Source organism: Cryptomeria japonica, chromosome 3 (assembly GCF_030272615.1).
Source record: "Cryptomeria japonica chromosome 3, Sugi_1.0, whole genome shotgun sequence".
In the NCBI taxonomy this organism is placed as follows: domain Eukaryota; kingdom Viridiplantae; phylum Streptophyta; class Pinopsida; order Cupressales; family Cupressaceae; genus Cryptomeria; species Cryptomeria japonica.
Window position 1 is genome coordinate 503,305,540 of NC_081407.1, and position 25,105 is coordinate 503,330,644.

At 36.4% G+C, this 25,105-nt stretch overlaps 1 protein-coding gene across 3 annotated transcripts in view; it reads left to right on the plus strand.

Annotated features, from left to right (window-relative positions):
- Positions 1-25,105, plus strand: part of LOC131045463 (uncharacterized) — a 285,469-nt gene that overhangs the window by 132,813 nt on the left and 127,551 nt on the right. For all 3 annotated transcript variants that reach the window (XM_059218424.1, XM_059218422.1, XM_059218423.1), the window contains one exon: positions 1,512-1,660. In XM_059218424.1, coding sequence (XP_059074407.1) covers positions 1,512-1,660 — 149 coding nt within the window. The remainder of the gene's footprint in view (positions 1-1,511; positions 1,661-25,105) is intronic.

The window sequence follows — 25,105 nt, forward strand, 5'->3', positions numbered from 1 at the left end:
TATTTTGCATATTCTCAGCTGCATTAGTCTGACAAACTTTTAGTGTTGAACCATTGGCTAAGCAAATGAGTTAGCATTTAGTGGGTCCAATTACATTCAGGAGGAAAGCAAGAGGAAATTGTTGTATGTAGGTCACTTGGTCCACACGACATTGCAAAGAAGGCAAAATTGACACATCTAAGTGTTGCGTCATTGGTTGAGTGTTGACAAGATGGAATATGCATTGCCTATTTTATTATCAGATATACTATGGATTTGAACCGTTGATTATAGCACGGATCATCCAATGGTTAGCACGGTCATTGGCCTAACAAATGAGTCATATTGCTAGGGGGCCATATTGAATAATCAATGATTACTTTTCAAAAACATCTTGTAACATTGCGCTTCACCAAATAATATCAGTTCTGGATTCGTTGACTGAAAAAGGTGTAACGCATGCAACGCAGAATGGAGTCAATGGGTTTCATGCATTTCATCGTTTGAAATTTTATATGTTAGTAATGTAGATTTATTGATATCAAGGAATTCTGTAGGCATGCAATAATGAATGCATCATCATAATTATAGTTATAATATTATGAAGGTCATCGATTGCTAATATAAAAACAATATATTGAGATACCTGGAATGCGGAGAACTTTGATTTGAACAGATAGAGGCATTTGTAGGCATTTCTTAAAACTGATTTGCATATTTAAGAAGTGTGTATTTTGCCTTTTGTAATTTGTTCTAGGTTCACCAATAAAGAGAAATTGACATAACGTGCCTGGATGTCTGTGTTTATGGGATTCTTTCTTTGCATATGTTTGTCTGTTCATGAATACTATTTGTTAAGGTGTCAAATCATACAGCTTAAGCTCTTTGTTTACTGAAATATACAATTGTGATCCGGATAGCAAATATTGTGAAAACTTATTGGAAATACAATTTTGACCATCAAGCTCGTGACTATAGAATAGATTCATTTTTTGAGTTTTATTCTCTCTTTTCTCCACTGTGTAATTCTTTAAGAATCACAATGAGAGCCAACTTTGAAAATCGTAGAGGTAATTTGGCAAGTTAAGTCCCATGCTTGTGATATTTCCCATTGTTGGTACAGGTTTGTATACAAGTGCAAATTTTTTGATACAGATGAAGACATCAATAAAATCTGTCCTTTTTTTGTAGCATTTCACTATTGTAATAGTAGTATGTTCTAGTTGCTTTTTGTTCTTGGTCATTTGTGGACATTAAGATAATCTCTTTGTCTCTCTCTCTCACTCCCTCCTACTCCTCTACATGGTGGACATATATGGGCTTTCACATTTTATATGAAGAGAATGCCCTATCTTTTTGATTGTAGCTAAATGTGGAATGATAATTCTAGATAGAAAGATTTTGCATTTTCGTTGACTATTTGTTTTTTATAAAAAAAATTCATTTAACTGTATTTATATGATAGTAAAATTATGTCTTTTTTTTTCTATTAAGAATGAATAGTTACATGCTTTCTCATGCTGGTTTTGCAGTTTTGGATCTCTTTAAAACAATTATTACAAAAGGAATGCAAATAGATTCAGTTGTCATCTTGGTCGTCTATATAGTGCGATACATTCTTGTTAATCATGGAAGCTGGAAATACAAGTTTAAACATGAACCATGGGAGATATTGTCAAAGGTTTATTTTAGTCCTTGGTGTTTATTACAATCATGCATAGTAGATATTTAAGTCATGTATTAATTTACTCTGTTTGTAATTGTAGTAAAAAATATTGTTCTTTGTTTGTAATAAATTTGAAAGTCAATATTACATGGTAAGTAGAAAGAATGAGGTTGATCATCTCTTCTATTAATGGAAGATAACTATGTTACATTGTTAGGTTACTTCTTTACATACTAGTAATATTTGTAGTGTACTGCATTTTGACATTATCGTCACTAGAAGCATCAGTTTCTTTTACCATAGTTTTTCTGTTTGGTTGATTCGAAGGTTCTTTCTATTCTCATTGTCTATATTCAAGCAAAGAGGCTACAACCACTTTATCGAGTATGTGGACAAACATGCATTCTGGAAAGATTTATACAACATATAAATAGTACATGTGACTGAAAAGCCCTACACTGTTTATGATAGTCTTTGAGGACATAAATATGGACATTTAATTGCAAGATCATTGAAAATGAAGCATCAAGGTTATTCAAAATAATTATGTTGTAAATGTTGTAATTAGGTTATTTCTATTATTATTGAATATGACTTTTTTTTCATCAAACTATCCAGAGGAATTAATGCTGAAAGGTTGAGTCTGTTAATGTATAGATAGCTTCGGTAAGATAAATGATTGAATGAGAGATAAATGAAGTCTCTCATTCAATCATTTATCATATCGATTATTAAAATGAATAAACTCAAGCATTCAATTGATAAACATTCCCCTTTATATTAACTATTCATTATCATAGTATCCAAATTTGATAATCTATTCATATTCACCGATTGACAAATCGAGTTAACTCTTGCAAATAAAACTTAACGATTATCGATTAGACTATCGTTTGATATTGAGATTAGTCTACGTTCACACCGATTATATCGGGTGTTAATGATACACCGTTTGGCATACATCGATTATATCAGGTGTAAAAGATAATGTTAATATAACCATGCACCACCGATAATTATATCGGGTGTTAATATAACCATGCACCACCGATAATTATCGGGTTTTTTAATATGCACCGGTTGGTAAATAAAATGCCATGCACCATTATCGTGAGAGGGCACGATCAAGTGATGTCTTGATCGGCCATGTCCAAAAGACATGGCCGGTCAAGGCATTTCTTGACCGTACCCAACCCACTATATATACCAAATGAAATGTGTGAGAATGGATATTGAAATTTATAAATGCTCCTCCTCTCCTGCCACATAAAAGAAGACAATCAGATTTATATAATAATTCAGTAATAGAGAAAACAAAATAATAAGATAGAATATAACTTGCATATTGAATGTAAATTGAATATCATTTACATGGTATCAAAGCTATAGTTAAATCGAATCTGAGGCTGTTGAATTTTACGTAAAATTCAAATCAAGTATATATTCAACATCACAATCCTATCAATGGTTGGCGCTATCAGATTTGAAGACAGACTCGCAGGGGGTAACGAGTTCTTCGCATGGAAATTCAGAGTTCAAATGATTCTAAAAGATAACAAAGTTGAATCATTTGTAAAGACTGAAACTAAAGAACCTGAGATTGAACCTGACCAAGCAATTTGGAGAGAAGGAAATGATAAGGCTATCAAAATAATAGTTGATGGGGTAAGGAACAATATTATGCCCATTATAAAGAAACACGAAACAACCTTCAACATGTTCAAAGCACTTGAAGACGCTTTTGAGATATCCAATGTCAGTAGAACCTTGGCTCTAAAAAGAGAGATAAATCATATAACCATGATAAAAGGAGAATCAGTCAATTCCTACTTCATGCGAATATCTACCTTAAGGGATGAACTGACAACCCTTGGATATGAGATCCAAAGCAAAGAATTAACCCTCATTGCTCTAGATGGGTTGCCTAGCATCTGGGAAACATTCGTCCAAGGCATCAGTGCAAGGGAAAACTTTCCTAAATTCGATAGGCTAAAGGCTGACTGTCTCCAAGAGGAATCAAGGCAAAATAAGAAAGGGATCAAACACAAGAATATAGATGAAGACCTACAAGTTCTAAATACGAACTCAAACAAGAAAGGCAAGCAGAGGCAATTCAGAAAGAGAAAAGGTCGTCACAGCAAGAAATCCTTCAAGAAGGATCTCTCTCAAATTCAGTGTTATAGATTTGACAAATTTGGGCACTATGTTGCCAAATGTCCAGAAAGAGCTAAACAAGCCACATTTGCCAAAACAGGAAAATCAAAAAGGGAAGAGGACTCCGAGAAGTATGTACTCTATTCAACACTCACAAATCAAGCATCAAACAAAGTGAACTCCTGGGTGATCGACAGTGGCTCATCCAGACACATCACAAGATTCAGAGAAGTACTAGACTCCATGAAAGAGGAGAATGATGAAGAGGTAACCATCAGAGATGACTCTACACACCGTGTCAAAGGAGTTAGAAACTGCACCATCAAACTAAAGTCAGGTGTATCATTACAACTTAGAGGAGTGCTATATGTTCCAGGCATTAAGAGGAATCTTGAATCAATATCAGCACTGGAGGACAATGGGTACAAAGTGACCTTCATGGACAACAAAGTGTTGGCTTGGCCAAAGAACTCATCCATCAAGAAAGCTAAAACAATTGGTCAAAGACAAGGCTACTTATATGAGTTATGCACAGAGCCCAACTTAGCCCTAATTCATGAAACTACAGATGCCAATGAAATCTGGCATAGAAGACTAGGCCACCTAAATTTTAGAGCTTTATCATCAATGGGAGACCTTGTCACATGTCTACCTAAGCTAAAGCAATATCATTCAGGGGCATGCATTGGATGTGCCCTAGGTAAAAATACTAAGGGTGCTTTTCAGAGTAGTACTAGGAAAACAAGTAAAATTTTAGAGTTAGTTCATTCTGATGTATGTGGACCTATGTTTGTAAATTCATTGGGGGGATTTCTGTATTATGTAATATTTGTTGATGACTACTCTAGGAAAACCTGGATCTACTTTCTAAATTGTAAAGAATCAGAAGAGATCCTTAATAGGTTTAAAGAATTCAAATCACTAACAGAGAACTACTTAGGAAACAAAACTAAAACCCTAAGAACTGATAATGGGGGGGAATACACATCAAAATTATTTAAAGTGTTTTGTAGAAATTCAGGGATTAAGAGGGAGTTAACAATACCTTACAACCCTCAACAAAATGGGATAGTAGAAAGAAAAAATAGGACAATCGTTGAAGCTGCCAAAGCTATGATTCTTGATCAGAATCTAAATATCAATCATTGGGCAGAAGCAACTAGCACTGCTGTATATATTCAAAACAGATGTCCTCACTCTCATCTTGAAAATAAGACCCCTGAGGAATTCTTTACTAAATCAAAAGCAGATATAAGCCACCTTAGGATTTTTGGATGCCTTGTCTATATTCATGTACCCAAGGAGAAAAGATTAAAACTAGAGCCTTCTGGAAAAAGGGGAATCTTTGTAGGATATAGTGAAACCTCCAAAGCCTACAGGATATATATACCTAGTCAAAAGAATATTGAACTAAGTAGGGATGTGATCTTTGAAGAAAACTTAGCCTTGAATAAAGCCCAAAGCTCTCTAGATCTTGAAGTCTATATCCCCACCCCTAGCTTAGATAGAGATCCTATTCCTGAGCTTCAGAGGGAGAATCCTGAGGAAACTATGAGTGAAACTCAAAGTCCACCTAGAGAAAACCTCGAGAAAAGACCACTATGGGCCACCAAAACTGTAGAAAGACTTGAACATTAAATGACTGGTAGATAGAATAACATAACCTGGTGGTCGCAATTGGAACATTTTCCTAATTTTATGTAATGTCCCTCTTTGAGATATACCTGAATTTAAACCTGGGACAGCAATTCTAACTTAAAGTGAGAATTGTAATATATTAACAAATATAATTGTATCAAAACTGAATACATTAAATTATAATATTTAACTTAAAATTCTAAAACTAGTTATTTCAGAAGACAGACTTATCTTGATAGCTTTCTGTAAGGTGGCCATTGTGTCTCCTCTGAGTCACTTATAGTTGTTCTTGATTGCTAGCTTTAACGGTATGCAACCTGGTTTGCCAAAGACCAATGCTCACTTCCCATTAATTATGTCTCCTCATGAGCAGTCGTTATCATCCTAGTCGCTGCCTTTAGTATAATTGTTGTTTCATTTGTTATTAATGACTGGTCACCAATTTGTTTAATTCACTTATAATTAATTTATTGTTCTTTCCTTCGGCACCGATAATCTGTTCTTTCTTCATGTTCGATATGCTTTGATTATCCATCCTTATCCTTCCACCCATGATAATGATTGATGGCCGCTACTTTTTATCCTCTTTTTCTATCCTCTTAGAAACTGTGGCTGTACATACTCGTCAAAGATGAACTGTCACCGCAGAAGTAGTATCGGTGAATTAGAAAATCAATAAGCATGTTTGGCCTTGTTAAGACCATGCATATATGAAGTGACTATACGGATCGCTGTCATGCATGTATTGTTCTTTGATCATATCTTCCATCAGCTGTCTTCGGACAACAAACTTGATTAATATATTTATTGTTTGAATAACTAACCAATGAAATGGGGAGTTGCTGATTGAATGTCTTAATCCATAACTGTTTGATCGTATTCTCGACCTCCCTCCTTTGATATGGAATATGCAACCGATTTTTGCAAGTAAGGCTGCTGAAATGAACTATTCAAATATGGATAAATGTAGAAATAAGAAAATGATTTTTTGATACTCTAACTTGAGGTTTGATACTCCACTTACATCTTTTGGATCAAATGATTGTGTCTCTTCTTGAAATGGAACACATCCTTATTCTATCGTAATCGCACTTCATGAACTATTGTTATTGGCTTGCTTTGCATTCTTTACTGCTGTCATTAATGGGATTTGGTAATCACTCCTCTATAACTTATTAACTGCTTCCTACATTCATTTACCTTATCTCGGGCGCTTCTTTAGCATGTAATTGTTGGTCTTTTTATATTAAGTGCTACATTTCATGATATATTCGCTGCTCTTAACTGATTCATTGCCGTTAACTTCATGTCTCAACTCCAACATCAATCATCTGATCTGCCGCAATTTGAATCCTTGTTCTTTAACAAAATGACCTCCAATCAATTGAAACTACTCAAATATCCAGACGCTTGATGTGTCAACAATATGAGTAATGGTAATGCCGTGTCTTACATTTGTCTTGTGTCAACAACATGAGTTTGGTCGATACTCTTAGGAATCTGACGTGGCATTCTCTAAATACATATCCTTGTGTTGAGTTAAAGCTTGACCTTCGGTCTTCGTGTGAGCTATCTTTCTCTATACTAATTCTTTATTCATTGATTTCCATGTCATGCTGATCATGCCTTCATATAAATCACTGTCCTAAATTTCTTCTTCTTGATTATATATTGCTGTCCATATTAATTTATATTGACCCTTTTAGTTTGCTTCTGTGTGTTTGCCATGTAATAGTGAGCCATCCTTTGTAAGTACTATACTTCAAGTCACACCACCAGCCATATGTATTCGACAAGTCTTCAATATACTTCATCGTATATAAGCAACCTTAATGTATGCTGTGTATTCTTAAGGAAGTTGGCCACCTTTAATTGCTGCCCTTTTCTGTAATATTAAGCATTTCTTAAATAAGGTTGCTAGTCTATTGTTGACAATATAATTAATGAGTGCCACTATCTGTGATATGGTCTTCTAATTTTATATTGGCAGATATCTTTCATGTCTACAATGTGTCACTGTTGCCTAATGAATTGTAAGCTGTCCTTAAAGATAATACAATGAGATTTCTCAATATTAACAATATTTGATGGAGTCTTGTTTGGGGACATCACATTTTATATGCTCCCTACGCACAAGACCAAATAGGTCCGCCTAAGCCCAAAATGGTGCCAAGGCCGAAATTTGAATCTTATACATGACATAATAGGGCAGGTACTACAGGATTTTCCTGTCAGAGTTCTAGACTTTTCCTTCCCCTTCGACCAAGCATTCATTGGGCTGCAATGTAGATCCTTGTCATCTAATTGTTCTGTGGCATGTGTCAAGAGGTACTCCAGTTCTAGACATCCGAAAATTTCTCGATGTAAGGCAAGCAATAAGAACAATCCTTGAGTTTTGACACCTTTTGGCACATGTCAAGAAGTAGCTCCGATGCTTGAGTTCTGATGTCTTTCAGGTATGGATCAAGAGACACTCTCGATCCCTTCTATTTGACCACCCTCTACCTTGCATCAGGTAGTACTGCAGATCCTCGAACTTTGATTTCATCTTGAGCGAACAATCCTTCGTCTGTTTTTTGGAAAAGGGACATGACATAGGAATGGATTCTCAGAAGATTGAGTAGGAGAGGGGACTTTAGGAATAGAGAGTTTAAGGGTTTTTCTTTTATAGGTGACTGTTGAGCAGTTTACAACATTTCCTATAATGACCTCTTGTATGGGGGCAGGAGAGACTTTCTCTTGAGCAGAAACAATGGGCGAACTTGTATTGGAAGGTTGTGTAGGATGCAGAGGTAGAGGTTGAGTTGGAGCTTCTTTCAAGAAAGAGGAAGGGGCTTCAAAGGTTGCCCCTTCTTCACCCACCTTGGAGGAGATTTTGAAAAAGTATTTTTGGCATATGTGAAACCCGGAGTGCTTTTTAACCTAATTGTAGATAATGATGTTAACAGCTATGTAGACAAGTCATTTCTTGTGATATTGCTGGATGATATTCCTGCTAATTAGTGTAGTACTCATAAAAATTTCCTAATCATTTTGCATGCAAAATTATTGGCAATTCTCCCTTCTAGCTCCTCATTGTGAACTTATCATCGCCCCATACTTCGTTTTGTATGTCTCAAACTCTATCCAATTTCATCTTGTAGCCAGCAATTAAAACTTTTGGCACTTCTGAGGCAAACATTGGAGTCCAAACATGTTAGTTATAGCTGGAAGGAGAAAAGTGGTAGAGGGGCATGGAAAACAGGACTTTTCTGAAGTGACAAATGTGGCAAAATTACTGAAATTATATCAGTGCAGTACTGAATGTCAAAAGTGGTGGAAAAGTTCCAAAATCATACATTTTTGGTCTAAATGGACAAATTGGCAAAATAGGCAAATGAGGTTAAAAAGTGTGATTTTGGTTTACATGGGTGAATCAGCAATAGTGGAGAAAATGCGAAAATGATTTTGGTCAAGATGTCAAAACTGATAAAAGTAGCAGAAAACCACGATTTTTCATGATTAAGGTCAACCAAATGAAAAAGTACATAAGTGAAAAAGAACAAAATGGTAGAGTTTAGAAAAGTGTAAAAAAGAACAAAATTGTAGAGAATAACTGAAATTTGCAAAATGCTGAAGAGGGTCACTATACGATCCCCTTTCAATCTGTCCCTACTCATATTTTTTCATTCATTCAACTTTATTTCTGAGTTTTGCATAAGTTTTGAGACTGCTGTTTATGTGTTTTCAGAATAGCATATGGATAGATTGATATTGCTTAATCAAAAATATTACAAAGGAACAAGTGCATAATGTAGATCAGAAATGGAGTTTGTATTCCAGCTTAAAAGGAACTAAACATTACAAAACTAATATAAACCCTGACCTTCTCAGCAGCAACAACCTGCAGAGAGATATATTGAAGTGCCAGATAAATAAATAACAAGAGCATTAATGCTCAGTTGGAAATCACTGACATTAATGAGCATCATATAGCAGAGAGTACACAAATGGGTATGCAATACACACCAACTCCCAAAACTGAGATGCCAAAGTAAAGCTACCAGCAACAAGGAACTGATAGAGTGCAGGACTCCTTCACACGAACAAGTATCAGGTGCAACAGTTAAACCCAACAGAATCCACATTCAATTGATTGATGCCCATGAAGAGGAGAGATTAAACCATGTCCGGTGTAGTATCTCATCCAATGAGAAATGGTACATAGAAACTGATGCCAATGTGAGTGGAACATGTGTCTGAGTGACATGACCGTGCTGAATGGGTTATCATTGCTGGTGAAGCCCACAAATATCAAAAGAACCTCCGTTTCAGTTGCAACCTGGATTATGTAATTTCCTCAACATGTCTCCCATCAAGAGCAATAGATGCCGTGATAATGAGAAGAGAGCTCAAAATGTGGTGAATGTGTTCACGCCAAACTGCTAGCTGCAGCCAGTAAATGTAGCGAATTTGGGGAATGTTCTCTACCTTGTGTGCCTGGTAACCCAAGTCTTCCTTGTGTCCAAAATCACTGAAACCACCCTAACGCATTTCTACGGACCTCATGATTCCAAATGATGAACGCATCTTAATATATTTGGGTTGACTCCAATATGGTAAGTATAATCATCTCACATCAATATTTAATGAGCAAACGAATCACCCAAAGCATAAAGTAAATCACCCAATAATTAAATATGATTGTTTCAATGTTAAGTCTTGAACAAGTCCAACATAGGAAGATACACACTTTTTCCCTTAGTTAGCCTTCGATACTTAGCTTGTTCATAGCCAATAAAATTAAATTTTCATTTTTAAAACACGTATAACAAATAAATGCAATGCTTATCATAAACAATACCTTTGTAATGTCCCCTACTAGGTTTAGACCTGATTTAACCATAATTAACCAATTCCAAAGTACTTATGACTTACACTAAATTGACTAGGAGACAATTCTATCTTAATATGAATCAAATCAGTGATATTCCATTTATTTATTAATAAGTAACTTGCCCATCTATCATACATCCATAATTCTTAATGCAAGTGTCAAACTTTGTTACTACTTCAGTTTTAAGGAAGAAGAGGATGTGAATGTTACCCAAGCTCTTAGATACCAAATACAATAGGTTCCCTCAAAGTTTAGTTATCCAAGCCCTTACCCTATCTTGGGACCCTGTCCCTCAAGTTTCTTGGGACAATGATCCCCACCCCCTCTTGGGAATCACCCTATTGTCTAGATTTATACTACCCCTCTTGGAAGCATCTCATTCCCATCTTCTTAAATACTGACAGTAATAACATGATTTAGACTATAAGTATGCTAACTTCTCGTGTATTATGAATATATGTAAAATTAAGTATGACTGTCATACATATTGCAGTCTATATTAATATTACTATTAAATTCTGCATAAGAACATTACCAGGCAGCATAGATATTAAGCACATCCTCATGCATACCACCAAGAGCAAGGATATTACTGCCTGTAACTTATTAACAGTTCTGATCTGATTTGATTTGATCTAATCGATGGTGATCTCCTGGATCCTTTTGATTCCTTTCCTTTATATCTCTCAATGTGAGGGAGAGGTCACACCTCTTCATCATGTATGCCCTTTGGCAAGAGATACACCCTTTCACCCTTAGCACCTTTTGAAAGAGTGCAACTCTTCATTATTTCTGCCATTTGAAAGGGACACGAGCTTTCATAATCAGATGTGCACTTCTTATTTAAATCAGATCTGCACTTCTGATTTTCAAATTGTCCCCCTCTCAAATGAGGTTCTCTTCTCCCTTTTATATCTTATTGTTGAAGGAGTCACAACTTTTCCTTCCATGTCTTTTGACCATTCATCAATTAAATTTAATTAATTATATTTGATTATATTCTTTTATATTTTAATTTAATTTTTTATTTTTATTCTTTTGTATTTTAATAAAATTTCAAAGTAGGGACATTACATTCCGCCCCTTTCAAATTTGCTTGTCTCCAAGCAATGTTGATTTTAATTTTCTCAAACTAAGTCATCTACCAATATGAATAGAAAACACGGAGCATACACATGAAAAACACGAAGCATACACATGGATATTTGCAAACACGAGGCATACACGTATTGTCAAATTTCTTCTTATTGACTAGAATGATTGATTGAATTATCTTTACCTTGCAGGATGGCAGGATCATAGCTCTGATACCATTTGTAATGTCCCCCACTAGGTTTAGGCCTGTTTTAACCATAATTAACCTATTCCAAAGCACTTATGACTTAAACTAAATTGATTAGGAGACAATTCTATCTTAATATGAATCAAATCAGTGATATTCCATTAATTTATTAATAAGTAACTTGCCCATCTATCATACATCCATATTTCTTAATGCAAGTGTCAAACTGTGTTACTACTTCAGTTTTAAGGAAGAAGAGGATGTGAATGTTACCCAAGCGCTTAGATACCAAATACAATAGGTTCCCTCAAAGTTTACTTATCCAAGCCCTTACCCTATCTTGGGACCCTGTCCCTCAAGGTTCTCAAGACGCTGATCCCCACCCTCTCTTGGGAATCACCCTATTGTCTGGATTTAGACTGCCCCTCTTGGAAACATTTCATTCCCATTTTCTTAAATACTGACAGTAATAACATGATTTAGACTATAAGTATGCTAACTTCTCGTGTATTATGAATATATGTAAAATTAAGTATGACTGTCATACATATTGCAGTCTATATTAATATTACTATTAAATTCTGCATAAGAACATTGCCAGGCAGCATACATATCAAGCACATCCTCATGCACACCACCAAGAGCAAGGATATTACTGCCTGGAACTTATGAACAGTTCTGATCTGATTTGATCTGATCTAATCGATGGTGATCTCCTAGATCCTTTTGATTCCTTTCCTTTATATCTCTCATGGTGAGGGAGAGGTCACACCTCTTCATCATGTATGGCCTTTGGCAAGAAATACACCCTTTCACCCTTAGCACCCTTTGAAAGAGTGCAACTCTTCATTATTTCTGCCATTTGAAAGGGACACAAGCTTTCCTAATCAGATCTGCACTTCTGATTTTCAAATTGTCCCCCTCTCAAATGAGGTTCTCTTCTCCCTTTTATATGTTATTGTTGAAGGAGTTACAACTTTTCCCTTGATTGGGCCGACCTAGCTTGGTAAATTTTTAATGTGGCCTTCGACCTTAAAATTTATTGTGTATGGGCCTATTTGGGATATTGTGTAACTTGTAAATTCAATAGGTCAGGACCTATTAATATGTAACTTGTAAAGTGTTATTGGTCAGGTCCTAACCGATGTAACTTGTGATATTGGTCTGACCCTATAATGGCGAATGTAAATTGTGGTTATAAATGGGTCTGACCCTATAATGTAACTTGTGAATTTGTAATTTGGCGCCAAAGCCGACCTAGGCATAAAGGTTAAGGGCATGTATATAAAGGAAGTGACTTGAGGTCACAAGTGATATAACATAAGTGAATATCATCTGCCTTAATGTGATCTGTTCTGCTGCAAAAGATCAGCGAACTACATTATGAAGTTAGCGAAATTGTCTTCTAGCTAGGTGAACATCTTCCTAGGTCTGCCGAACCTGCTCCTAGGTCTGCTGAGCCTACCCCAAGGTTGCCGAACCTGCTCCAACGCTGCTGAACTTACCTCTGGCTGTGCTACATCGGTTCTAGGGCAAGCGAACTCCCTCACATGATCTGCAATCAACAATCTGGGCGATTGTTCTAATTTGACTTGAACTGTGATTCAGATAAGTTCTTTGTATGCCCTAGAAGGGCATTATTGTAATCTGTTGCTATATCTAATCTAATCAGATCTGAGATCTTTGGTTGTTGGGTTTTTCCTCCAAGAGGGAGGTTTTCTGAGGGTACATGTGTGTTATGTGTATGATTTACTTTGCATTCTGATTTTCTGTTCTATACTGCTAATCTGATCACTAAAAACTAATATGGTATCAGAGCTAGGTTCATATTAGCATAATAAGATTAACAGATTCGTGAAGTATGTCGAAAGTTTTTGGAGGTGTTTGAGAGGCTTAATGACTGGTGGTTCAGTTCTCCCGTAGCTGGTCGTACCCTCATGCTGGCCATACCTTTATGCTGATTATGTCATTACTTCCTACAATTTTGGAAATAGATCAGAAAGGAGGAAGATTGAAGGGGCCCTACTATTCTGGCAGGTCATAATAGTCAGTAGGTAAGGACGGGTGAACATGGTGAGAATCGCTGCCTTTAATCATAAATGTTTATATGGCTCTTTGAGTCTACATGTAGTTTCCAGTCACTTGCAAGGTGAACATCTGATGTTTCATTGAATTTAATTAAGTTTTTTATTGGCTGACCTAGCTGTTTGGCTAGATTGAGTTAAGAGATCTGCTTTTTTATAAAATAACTCTTACCAAGTTGATATCTCCTTATTCAATAATTTTTTGAGTGTTTTGGTAAGCTATGATTTGGTATAGTATTTCCCAACATTGGCATGGTACTTGGTTTGTGCAAGTTGACAATGCTGCAAATTAGTATCAAGGTTACTTTTATTATTTTAGTTTGTTGTGTTGACAACTTTGAGTGATCCTTGCGTGCAACTCCTACACGTTGTCATTGAGTTGAAGATAGATGATAAGTGATGGCGAGGCCCGAAGGACACACAGTCATCATCAGATGCTTCATTATGACCTAAGTGGATGGTAATTTCATTGCTAAGCGAAATTAGGAAAGAATGTTGAGGACTAACTTATAAGAGAAGTATTTTTTGAATTTTTCATGCTGTTATCAATTCATTCAATAGTGAATCATGTATGATAGTCTTGAACTATTAGTAACTTCTCGTAAATGCTTTCAGGACAGACTGAGGAGCATAAAGATGATGATTGTATTCAAGAGAGGAAGGTTTTGAGACCTGCTGTGAGGAAGCATCACAGGCTGAAGACTAAGAGATATAGCTTAGTTGATGATACTACGATGAGGTTCAGCTTCAGAGGGAGCTTGTTGTTTTCAGCTCCAGAGGGAGCTTGTTGTATTCAAATTCAGAGGGAGCTTGTTTGTTGTTTCAGTTTCAGAGGAAGCCATATCCTTGGTTAAGGCAATCTTCCGAGAGAAGATTGAGGTGAAAGCCCTCGGTTAAGGCAATCTTCCAGGAGAAGGTTGAGGTGAAAGCCCTCGTTCCACCCCCTGCAAGTAGGCATGGTGGTATTGCATTCTTCTCTGGGAGAAGTCTGAGGTTAGAGCCCGCGTCCCACCCTCTGCGGAGTGCAAGGTGGGACCACCTTTTCGGAGTGCAAGGTGGTAGTTTCTTTAAGGTGTAAGACCTCTTCCACCCTCTGCGGGCAATGCAAGGTGGATCCATCCTCTGCGGTTGTGCATGATGGGTATCATGGAAAGAGTCCATGATGTACTTAGGATTCATCCTCTGCAGGTATGCATGATAAATATCATGGAAGGAGGCCATGATGTATATTGAATTCATCCTCTATGAGAATGCATGGTGGATATAATGGAAAGAGTCCATGAAGCATGGTCACAATGTAACCTGATTAATCAAGGGATACTCCCTAGCTAAGAGGGAGTGTTGAAAATGTAGCTAGGTCGTATCCCTTGATTGGGTCGACCTAGCTTCGTAAATTTTAATGTGGCCTTCGGCCTTAAAATTTATTGTGTATGGGCCTATTTGGGATATTGTGTAACTTGTAAATTTAGTAGGTTAGGACCTATTAATATGTAACTTGTAAAGTGTTATTGGTCAGGTCCTAACCGATGTAACTTGTGATATTGCTCTGACCCTATAATGGCGAATGTAACTTGTGGTTATAAATGGGTCTAACCCTATAATGTAACTTGTGAATTTGTAATTTGGCGCCAACGCCGACCTAGGCATAAGGGCATGTATATAAAGGAAGAGACTTGAGGTCACAAGTGATATAACATAAGCGAATATCATCTGCCTTAATGTGATCTGTTCTGCTCCAAAAGATCAGCGAAGTACATTCTGAAGTCAGCGAAATTGTCTTCTAGCTGGGCAAACATCTTGCCAGGTCTGCTGAACCTGCTCCTAGGTCTGCCGAACCTGCTCCAACGCTGCTGAACTTACTTCAGGCTGTGCTACATTTGTTCTAGGGCAAGCGAACTCCGTCACATGATCTGCAATCAACAATCTGGGTGATTGTTCTAATCTGACCTGACCTGTGATTCAGATAAGTTCTTTGTATGCCCTAGAAGGGCAGTATTGTAATCTGCTTCTATATCGAATCTAATCAGATTTGAGATCTTTAGTTGCTGGGTTTTTCCTCCGAGAGGGAGGTTTTCCCAGGGTACATGTGTGTTGTGTATGATTTACTTTGCATTCTGATTTTCTGTTCTATACTGCTAATCTGATCACTAAAAACTAACAGATGTAACTTGCCCATCTATCATACATCCATAATTCTTAATGCAAGTGTCAAACTTTGTTACTACTTCAGTTCTAAAGAAGAAGAGGATGTGAATGTTACCCAAGCGCTTAGATACCAAATACAATAGTTTCCCTCAAAGTTTACAGATCCAAGCCCTTTCCCTATCTTGGGACCCTGTCCCTCAAGGTTCTTGGGACACTGATCCTCACCCTCTCTTGGGAATCACCCTATTGTCTAGATTTAGACTGCCACTCTCGGAAACATCTCATTCCCATCTTCTTAAATACTAACAGTAATAACATGATTTGGACTATAAGTATGCTAACTTCTTGTGTATTATGAATATATGTAAAATTAAGTATGACTGATACATATTGCAGTCTATATTAATATTACTATTAAAGTCTGCATAAGAACATTACCAGGCAGCATACATATTAAGCATATCCTCATGCATACCAAGAGCAAGGATATTACTGCCTGTAACTTATAAACAGTTTTGATCTGATTTGATCTGATCTAATCGATGGTGATCTCCTGGATCCTTTTGATTCCTTTCCTTTATATCTCTCAATGTGAGGGAGAGTAAATTTTTTGAAACCAAAAGGCATTTGAGGTTTCTATTATTTAGCCAAAGATCTTGTTACCAACAAAAAACATATCGGTGCAGCTTGGGTTTTGCATTAAAATTACATATCTAGAAGGGGGAGTAGTTATAGTGATATTTGTTATGTGCATGTTCTTTATGATGGTTTTTTTCATCCATGAAGAGTGTTTGTGTTTGCGTTTGAGCTATCATAGGTTAGTGTAGTGTCCGCTTCTTGGACTTGATCTGTTTGGGAGCCTATTAGCCTATTACAGGCTTCCCGTAGGCTAAGTAGAGTTGGTTAGGGTAGTCAAGGCCTGTGCAGGGTCTGGTGGTGGTTTTCGGTGCTTGTTGGTAGGGGTTACTATTTTTAGAAGTGGCCATTTTTAGCACTTACTATTTATAGTAAGTTTCAGTGCATCTCAGATTGGGCTAGTTTGGTGCTTGGACACTATTTTTAGCAGTTGCTATTAATAGTATGTGCCTCTTTTTAGCTGTTGGGGGGGCCTCTGTTTCTCCACCAATGTAATATTTCTTACTTGGACGTTGGGTGAAGTTTTGTTATTTTTAGAGAAGTCTATTTTCTGTTTTGTCACCGAAGTCTTTAGTATTGTTGTTTTATGATTTAAGTGATTTGCGCCCCTTGGCCTAGTTGCACAACGTTGTTTTTTAAAAGGGGGCCTTTTATGACTTAATGGGACGCCAAGAATTTAGAGATTTATCTTTTTCTAAGGTTAAATTTTTAGCCTCCAAACGTTAACACCTAAGGAGGAGGCGAAAATCAATATTTAGAAAGGTTTATTATATGTTTCAAAAAGGGGGATGTGTAGGGGATATAAGAAGACAAAGTGAATTAAATTTTTTTATTTCAAAACTCTTAAAAAGTTGGAACTTTTTTGGGAAATAGAACTTTTGGTTTTGGAGGGAAAATAGTTGAAAGCGAAAAAGAGGCCTATTAATTCATGTCTGATCTCTCATTTCTGTATCTTTCTTTTGACAACATAATAGGATTCTGCTGGATTGCTTCCAGGGTTTTAATTGCTACTAGTTGAGGATGAAAACCCTGATCTTTGCTTGCTCATTTCAGTAGTTAGAGATCCCCCCTAGCCGGAAAGAGTGATTCTACTTCAAGGGTCACATTGGTATTCAGAGTTCCTGATTTCAATCATTTTGGTGAAGTTAGAATGAAGATCTGCAATGGTTTGGTGAAGTGGGTTTGCAATTTTTGGTGTGCTGTGTGTTATTTGGATGTGTGGAATAAGTTTGGAGAAGATTAGATGCTTCTCTGATAGTGCTGGAGCGAGTTTATTGAGTTGTGGAAGTTCTTTTCTAAGTAGCTGGGAATCAAAGATTTACTCATACATCTTGAAGACCGAAGACAAACATTCTTGTTATTCTTCTATTGTGTTTCTCCTAGTGATTCAGTATGCTCTTGAAAGTGGAGTTTTCTGAGAAAAAATCTGCATATGATCACTTGTTTTCCAAGATAGCTGAAGGTGTTTTGAGTAGTTGCTGATTTGATAAAGAACTGAAATTATATACTTCTTGGCATGTTTACCAGGTCTGCAGTTGTTTCAATAAGTATGATTTCTGATTACTGCTGTTGCATTCTGATTTGTATTGGTTTCGAAGTTGGTTTGAAAGCAAGTATATGCGTAAACTCTTCCGATGCATTGTTAGTTTCAATACATGCAACATCATGATGAATGAAAAATGAAATACAAGACAGTTCTTCAATTCTGTCTCTCTCTATCTCAAAACACAAAAAATTCAGAGGTGGCCATTACAGTTAGGTTGCTAGCAGTGGTCATAAAGGAAAAATCTCTTATCTTGGTGTGTGTAATAGATGTCAAGCCTAGCACTCAATGTTTAATTTCATTGATATTTATTCTGTACTAACCAATTATTTAAAGATTATGGTTGTAAATTGTGTGTGATGTGATTTGCATATGTCTACTTGGTTGAACTTAAAAGATTGTTTGTTGGGAGGAATGCTAATTGAAAATTTACATGGTTGATCAACATACTACATTCTAGTTGATAGAAAATGTACTTCATAACACTAAACATGTTGGATGACAGTAATCTATTGAAGTTTATGGTAGAAGCTTTTGAAGTGATCCATTTCACATCTTTTTTCCACATTTATGGTATTATCTGTTTTGACATCTCTGTTTGCTTTGAAAGGAATAATTTTATGGCTTGTGAATTGTAGGTTTTGCTTTTTCTCTTTGTATACCATCTTTTGTAATCTAATGATATGTGCATGTGTACACATACATATATACAGGTTGAATTGCACAATTTGTAGTTCAATTGACAATTAAATATAAATGTGCATATGTGTGTCTATATATATATGTGTGTGTGTGTGTACCAAAGTTCCCAGACTCGGATTCGGCAAGGCCGATTTGACTCGTGACTCGGCAACGACTTGGCAATGACTCGGCAAAATAAAAAAACCCTTGAAATTTAGAGTTTTTTAAAAATTTAAAACTTGTTTCATGCACCCATTATTGAATAAAGCTTAAAGACACCATGACATCATAAAAAAGAAGCTAATTTGATCATATACATAAACATACATCCATCACATGCGTAGAAATGTAAATTGTAGCTAAAGGAAATAGAAAACATAGATATATAAAGACTTAAAGTTATAAATGTTGTCAAATGTATATAAAATCCATGACATCAAATGTTCCCAAACATATATGTAACTGTAAACAAAAGCAAGTCTATGGTTCAAGCTCTAGCTCATCCTCAGCCTCAGCCTCAGAGTAGTTTGTTTGCCTCCTACAAATGCATCTAAGGTAGGTCCTGGATGACTGAGTAGCCATAGTCTCCGCCTGTGAGGTGCCACAATGATCAACATCAGTTGTGCCTGTGCTGGATCGTGCTCTATCCTCCTCCTCTGCCATAGCCACAACCTCAGCCTCTCTGTTTGCCTGGTCAACCCACTCATGGTCCTCAATGAAGATGGGATTGGTAGACTCAGTGATCCACTCAGACTCTGGATCGATCTCTGCTAAAATGATCAAGGAGGATTCAGTGTCCAAAATCTGTTTGGTCCTAAGACGGAGGTTGTAATGAACAAAAACAAGATCATTCAACCTTTGCATAGACAATCTATTACGCCTCTTTGAGTGGATGTGCTCAAACATGGACCAATTGCGCTCACATCCAAAAGCACTGCATGGCTGACTCAAAATACATATGGCATTTTTTTGAAGGTTTGGGGTTGAAGGCCGAAACATTTGCCATCATCTATCTGAAATATCAAAAAGAAAAAAAATCAATCTCATTTCTAACTTTAAGGCTAGATTATAAACTCAAAAATTAAAATGCATAAGCCATAAACTTAAGAATCTTAAGTTTACATATATTTCCACCTGGCTGCAATTGTGTCCGAGCCTCTATGCACATGCTGCTTGCGAAGATTGCCCCTTCTTGATTATTATATTTATCCATCTGGAGCGTTGTACTTGAGGCTGTGCGATCAGTACACAACTTCTGCACCACTGTATACAGGCCACTAAGAACCTCTTCATCCGCCTTGAAGTCATCACGGAATCGAAATGCCGGATTGAGGTAATAGGCTGCTGCATGGATGGGTCTGTGAAGCTGGATCTGCCATCTCCTATCAATAATCTCCCAAATGGGGCCATACTTATCCTCATCTCCTTGCATATATGGACCTAATGGCCTCCTTGGCCCTATCCATACCCTCATATATATATAGCCCATAGAGGGCTTCTCCCCATCAACAACTCGTAGGAGAACTACGAGAGGCTTAGTGACCTACACATAATGTTAAACAAAAACAATTAAGTCACAAATTAAATTAAAAAAAAAGCAAAATTGCAAAGTTAAATTGTTAATAAATTAAAAGTAAATTACTAAATAGTAGATACTAAATGTTAAATTGTAATAAATTTACCTTCACAATTTCTCCATAAGGGGTCCAAAAACTTGGCTCATCAAAAATGCAATTTACCACATCTATCCTTGCAGTGGTCGTAGCATAGGATGAGGAAGTCCACTCCTCACCAACAAACATATGCCTCAAAGCCGCCTTTGATTTCATCAAGGATTTCAGTGTGAGGAAGTTTGAGGCAAACCTCGTGATACTGGGACGAGCCAACTCCTTTTGCCCCGTGTATTGTCTCATAATGCTAAGGACCAATGCATGATTATAGATAAACTTGCTGATATTTTTGGCCCTTTCAACTATTGATTTCACCCATTCAAGCTTGCTAATATCCTCCAACAGGACAAGGCAATGGGCCGCACATGGAGACCAAAAAATTTTCGGGTGCCTCTCCATGAAAAGTTACCTGTAGCAATTTTAAATTAATTAGAAATTTTGATGTGTTAAGAAAATTTTAAATAATTATAGATGCCTCTCCATCAAGACTTAAAAGTTCAAAGTTTACCTGTAGCAACATAACTTGCTGCATTATCTGTCACCACCTGCACCACATTTTCTTCCCCCACCTCTTGTATGACTTCCTCAATAGCCTCACTTAAGTATGTGGCATTTTTCACATGTGAGGAAGCATCAATAGACTTCAAGAACTTGGTGGATCCTGAAAATAGAACAAAATAATTATCAATTATCGTGTATCAATCAAGTTTCAACAAATCAAAATTTAATTTATTCAATGCATTTAGGGAAGTACAAATTAGAATGATCAATCACCTCCGCAAGAAACAAGAAAATTTAGGAGTGTTCTATTCCTCCTATCCGTCCAACCATCTGTCATGATGGTGCAACCCTTTTGGCTCCAAGACTGTCGGTGGTCCTCTAGCTCAACTTTCATATCCTCAAGCATTTCTAACAAGAGGGGGCCACACTTAACTCAGCATCAGTAGGGGCTTTAAAACCCGCACCACAAATGGTTATGGCATCTACCATTCCTTGCCAATAAGGAGACATGTCACAAATAGATTATGATTAGACAAAGTAGAGTTCAACTTCAAACTATAAATTTACTTTTAAACTTAAAGCAATCAAATAAAAAAGAATTACCTGGCTGCAATAAATGGAATTTTGCAAAAGTACCAAAACTTGCAAATTTGTTTTCTTGCAGCATCATGAACCTTCTTGTTCCAACCCATGCTCTCAAGCGAGGGTTGTGCCCCAAGAGTACTGCGTGGCACAAAATAACTATCCAACTTGGATTTCCGAACTCTAGGGTCAAAGGTAATAGTGCCACTAGGAGGAGTGGAAGTTGAAGCACTAGCACTAGTAGAAGCACTAGGACGAAAGGGAGGCATGGAAGAACCCTCTCCAACACAGCCTACGGATGTGGATGTGGATGCAGGTGCATGGGAGCCAATAGCACTTAACTCTTCCAATTGCCTCTTCTTAGTTAACTTTTCTTGTTCATGTGTTTCTAATTGGACATAACAGAAACGTTTTGCCTCAGTAGTTTGTAATTTGCATACCTCAATATCATGGCCAGGTATGCTGGCAATATAGTATTTAAATCTATTGATGCTACCAAAATTAATTTCTTTACAAAAAAATCATTTTGTTTGATTTTTTTGTCTACCAGGAAACTCTTCAGTATATTTCCAAGCCTCATCCTTTTTAGGCATTGTGAAAAATGAATGTTTTTAAAACGTGAAGGCTGCTGCAATAAGAAATTTTTATAAAGTTACAAACTAATAGAAAAAATCAGCAAACCCTACTTTTTTTAAAGAAAAAATTGAAAATACATGTTTAGAATTTTTTTCTAAAAAAATGTAGGGTTTGCACTTTGCTATTATTCTACTTCTCTCATTGAAGTTAAACTAAAAAAATAAAAACATTCAAGATTTAGAAAGTTAAATGTTAAACTAAAAAAATTTAACAAACAAATGAAAAAAATCCATTAACATACCTAAAAAAGCAAACAAAATCCACGAAGTTTAACACTTACCTCTTTCAAATGAGTTGAGAAGTCTTGCTATGGACTCCTTGATGCTCTCAATGCAAGCCTATGGCCTCCCCAATGTGATTTGTGGTCTCCTTGATGCTCTTCTTCCTTGCTGGTTGCAAACCTATGGCCTCTTGTTTTCCTTCCTCTCTCTCACTTTTCCTCTCTTCTTCTCACAACTAGCAATTAGAAGACTTTTTAGGGTTAAATGAAAAAGAAATTTAAAAAAAAACATGTCAAAAAGCTTTTATTTATTTTGTTTTTGCAAGTCGAAATTTGCACATGCTGCGGCGTGAGTCCTGGAGCTCGGACTTGGCGAGTTTTGCAATAAATCGCCTGACTCACGAGTCAAGCGAGTTATGGGCAAATCTCGTCGAGTCCGAGTCCCGAGTTGGCGAAACTCGCCGAGCTCGGCTTGACTCGGCAAACTCGTTTGACTCGCGGCGAGTCTGGGAACTTTGTGTACACACATGTATTATATATGTAAATAGGCACATATATTGATATTGTGTTGTTGGATGTGATAGGATTTGATTGTTTGTATTACACACACACATATACATATATATATGTTTGTAAATATATATACATATGTTGTTGCAGGGATACAAGAGGATTTCATTGTTTATTTATATGTATATATGTATGCATTTATATGTATATGAATGTGTATGTATGTAAATATGTACAGACATACGTACACATATACATACAAACATACATACATATTCTTACATACATATATACATACATACATACATACATACATACACATAGTATATAAATTATATATATGTTTATATATACACATACATGGATCATTGCAAGAAGCATCCCGATTTTGTCTAGGAGTCTTAGACTATAGTGAGTAGGTAAAAAGGGTAATATAATGATATGCTGAAGATAACAGCCACTTTGACGATTATGATGAAGTTTGTGTTAGAATTCATGTCAAAAATCGTCTCCTTGTGGTTTAAAGAATATAGTTTTTGTTTAATCAACCATACTTATAGGATACACTTTTGGTAGCTTTTGGAATGTATATTTTAAACATTTATTGGATTAATTTGTGTTTAATAATCTTTTCTTATCCTAAAATAATATATTTGGCTTTGTGCTTTAAGAGATAAATAAACTATGTTGCCAGGGGATGTGCACTTGTCAAAAATGGGACCAACCTATTGATGTGTTGTTATGCACTTCATACACAAAATAGAATATAGAGAATCCTACCCTCTCTTGAACAAGGAAATCTTTAATAGTAAGGGTTAAGATCAATCAAGAAGACCCCAAGGTTTACAATGCAACCTAAGTGACTTAATTGTTTGGATAGACTTAGTTTACGAATGTGGGAATGCTTGTTCACACAAAGGGACTTACGTAGTTGTTCTAGGATATCAATCAATTCTTTCCTCAAGATGACTTAGGATTTGCAATGAAGCTCTTTTACTACTTCTATGAATACTCTTGAAATAAAATGCAAAAGGAAATAAGGTTTAGGAATGTAATCTAACACTAACAATGCAAGAGATTATTGATGGCTTAGTGAAACCCAATCAAACTTTGCATTGCGATTAGGAAAAACTGCACAAAGTCGATGCAATCTTCTAAGGAGGTATGAAAGATTTTCAAATTGCTCACACACATTAACACCAAAGGAAATGCGAATCAATGATACTAAAGCAATTGAACTTAAGCCTGAATAAAGTCCAGTTTAACCATGCACTGGGACTTGCAATCAGCAAGCTATAGATGGCATGAACATGTAGGTTGCACCATAAATTATCAACAATGCGTTCCATTCAACTAAATCACTTAATGCAAAAACAACTCTTAATCTAAATTTGAGAGATATGAAACCATGCTAACATCCAAAATCACACATAGTCTCACCAAGTTTCAATGAGTTTGTATTAACCTTGGCATTACTTTGGCAACAATTCCTCATAAGTTTCTTAAGACACAAATGAAATGAGCTAGCTTATATAGAGCTCTTATTACAAATGAAGGGCCTAGTTTGATCTAGAATCACTGGCCAAGATTAAAACAACTAAACCCTAATTAGGGTTAGTTACAACCAACTAGAGAACAATCAGTACAAAATGAACACCTTCCTTGGCACAAAGTGCAAGAACAAATCGGAAAATACCAGGCCAACTAATCTTTCAGCAAACTTTCATCTAGAAGGATGTGTCCCTTATCTCTTTCTTTGCTTGCAAATTCAATGAATCTGGACACAAGAAGTTCAATCTCCACCATTGGTACACTTGGGACAATATCCAACTTGTATTCTATGACGTCCAAGTCATTAACACATGGCAAATGTTTTCTCCCATTCCAATTCTTGTTTTCAAAAGTTATCCTCAAAGAACATGAATAACTGAGCTTTGTTCAACCGGTCCTTCAGAATAGGACGGGTAACCTTCAGGAGGTTATTCCGCACTTCGTCTTTCAACCTTTCCACATTCATATCATCGTCACCGATCCCTTGCTGTCGAAGCACTTTTGCAACTGCAACAAATATGTTACTTTGAATTGCCTTGATCACTCCCTCTAGCCGCACACAATCATTAGCTATCTTCTCAAGTATTGTTTCTTTGGCATCAATGCTCAATACCAATGACCAAATTCGTATATGTCTTTCTCTTCTATTACAGCTCCATCGATCAAAGTTTGTTTGGAAGTCTCTTTTAACACATGCAAGCATTTAATTGTCTTCTCTTGCACAACTAAGAAACTCTCCCACAATTCTAGC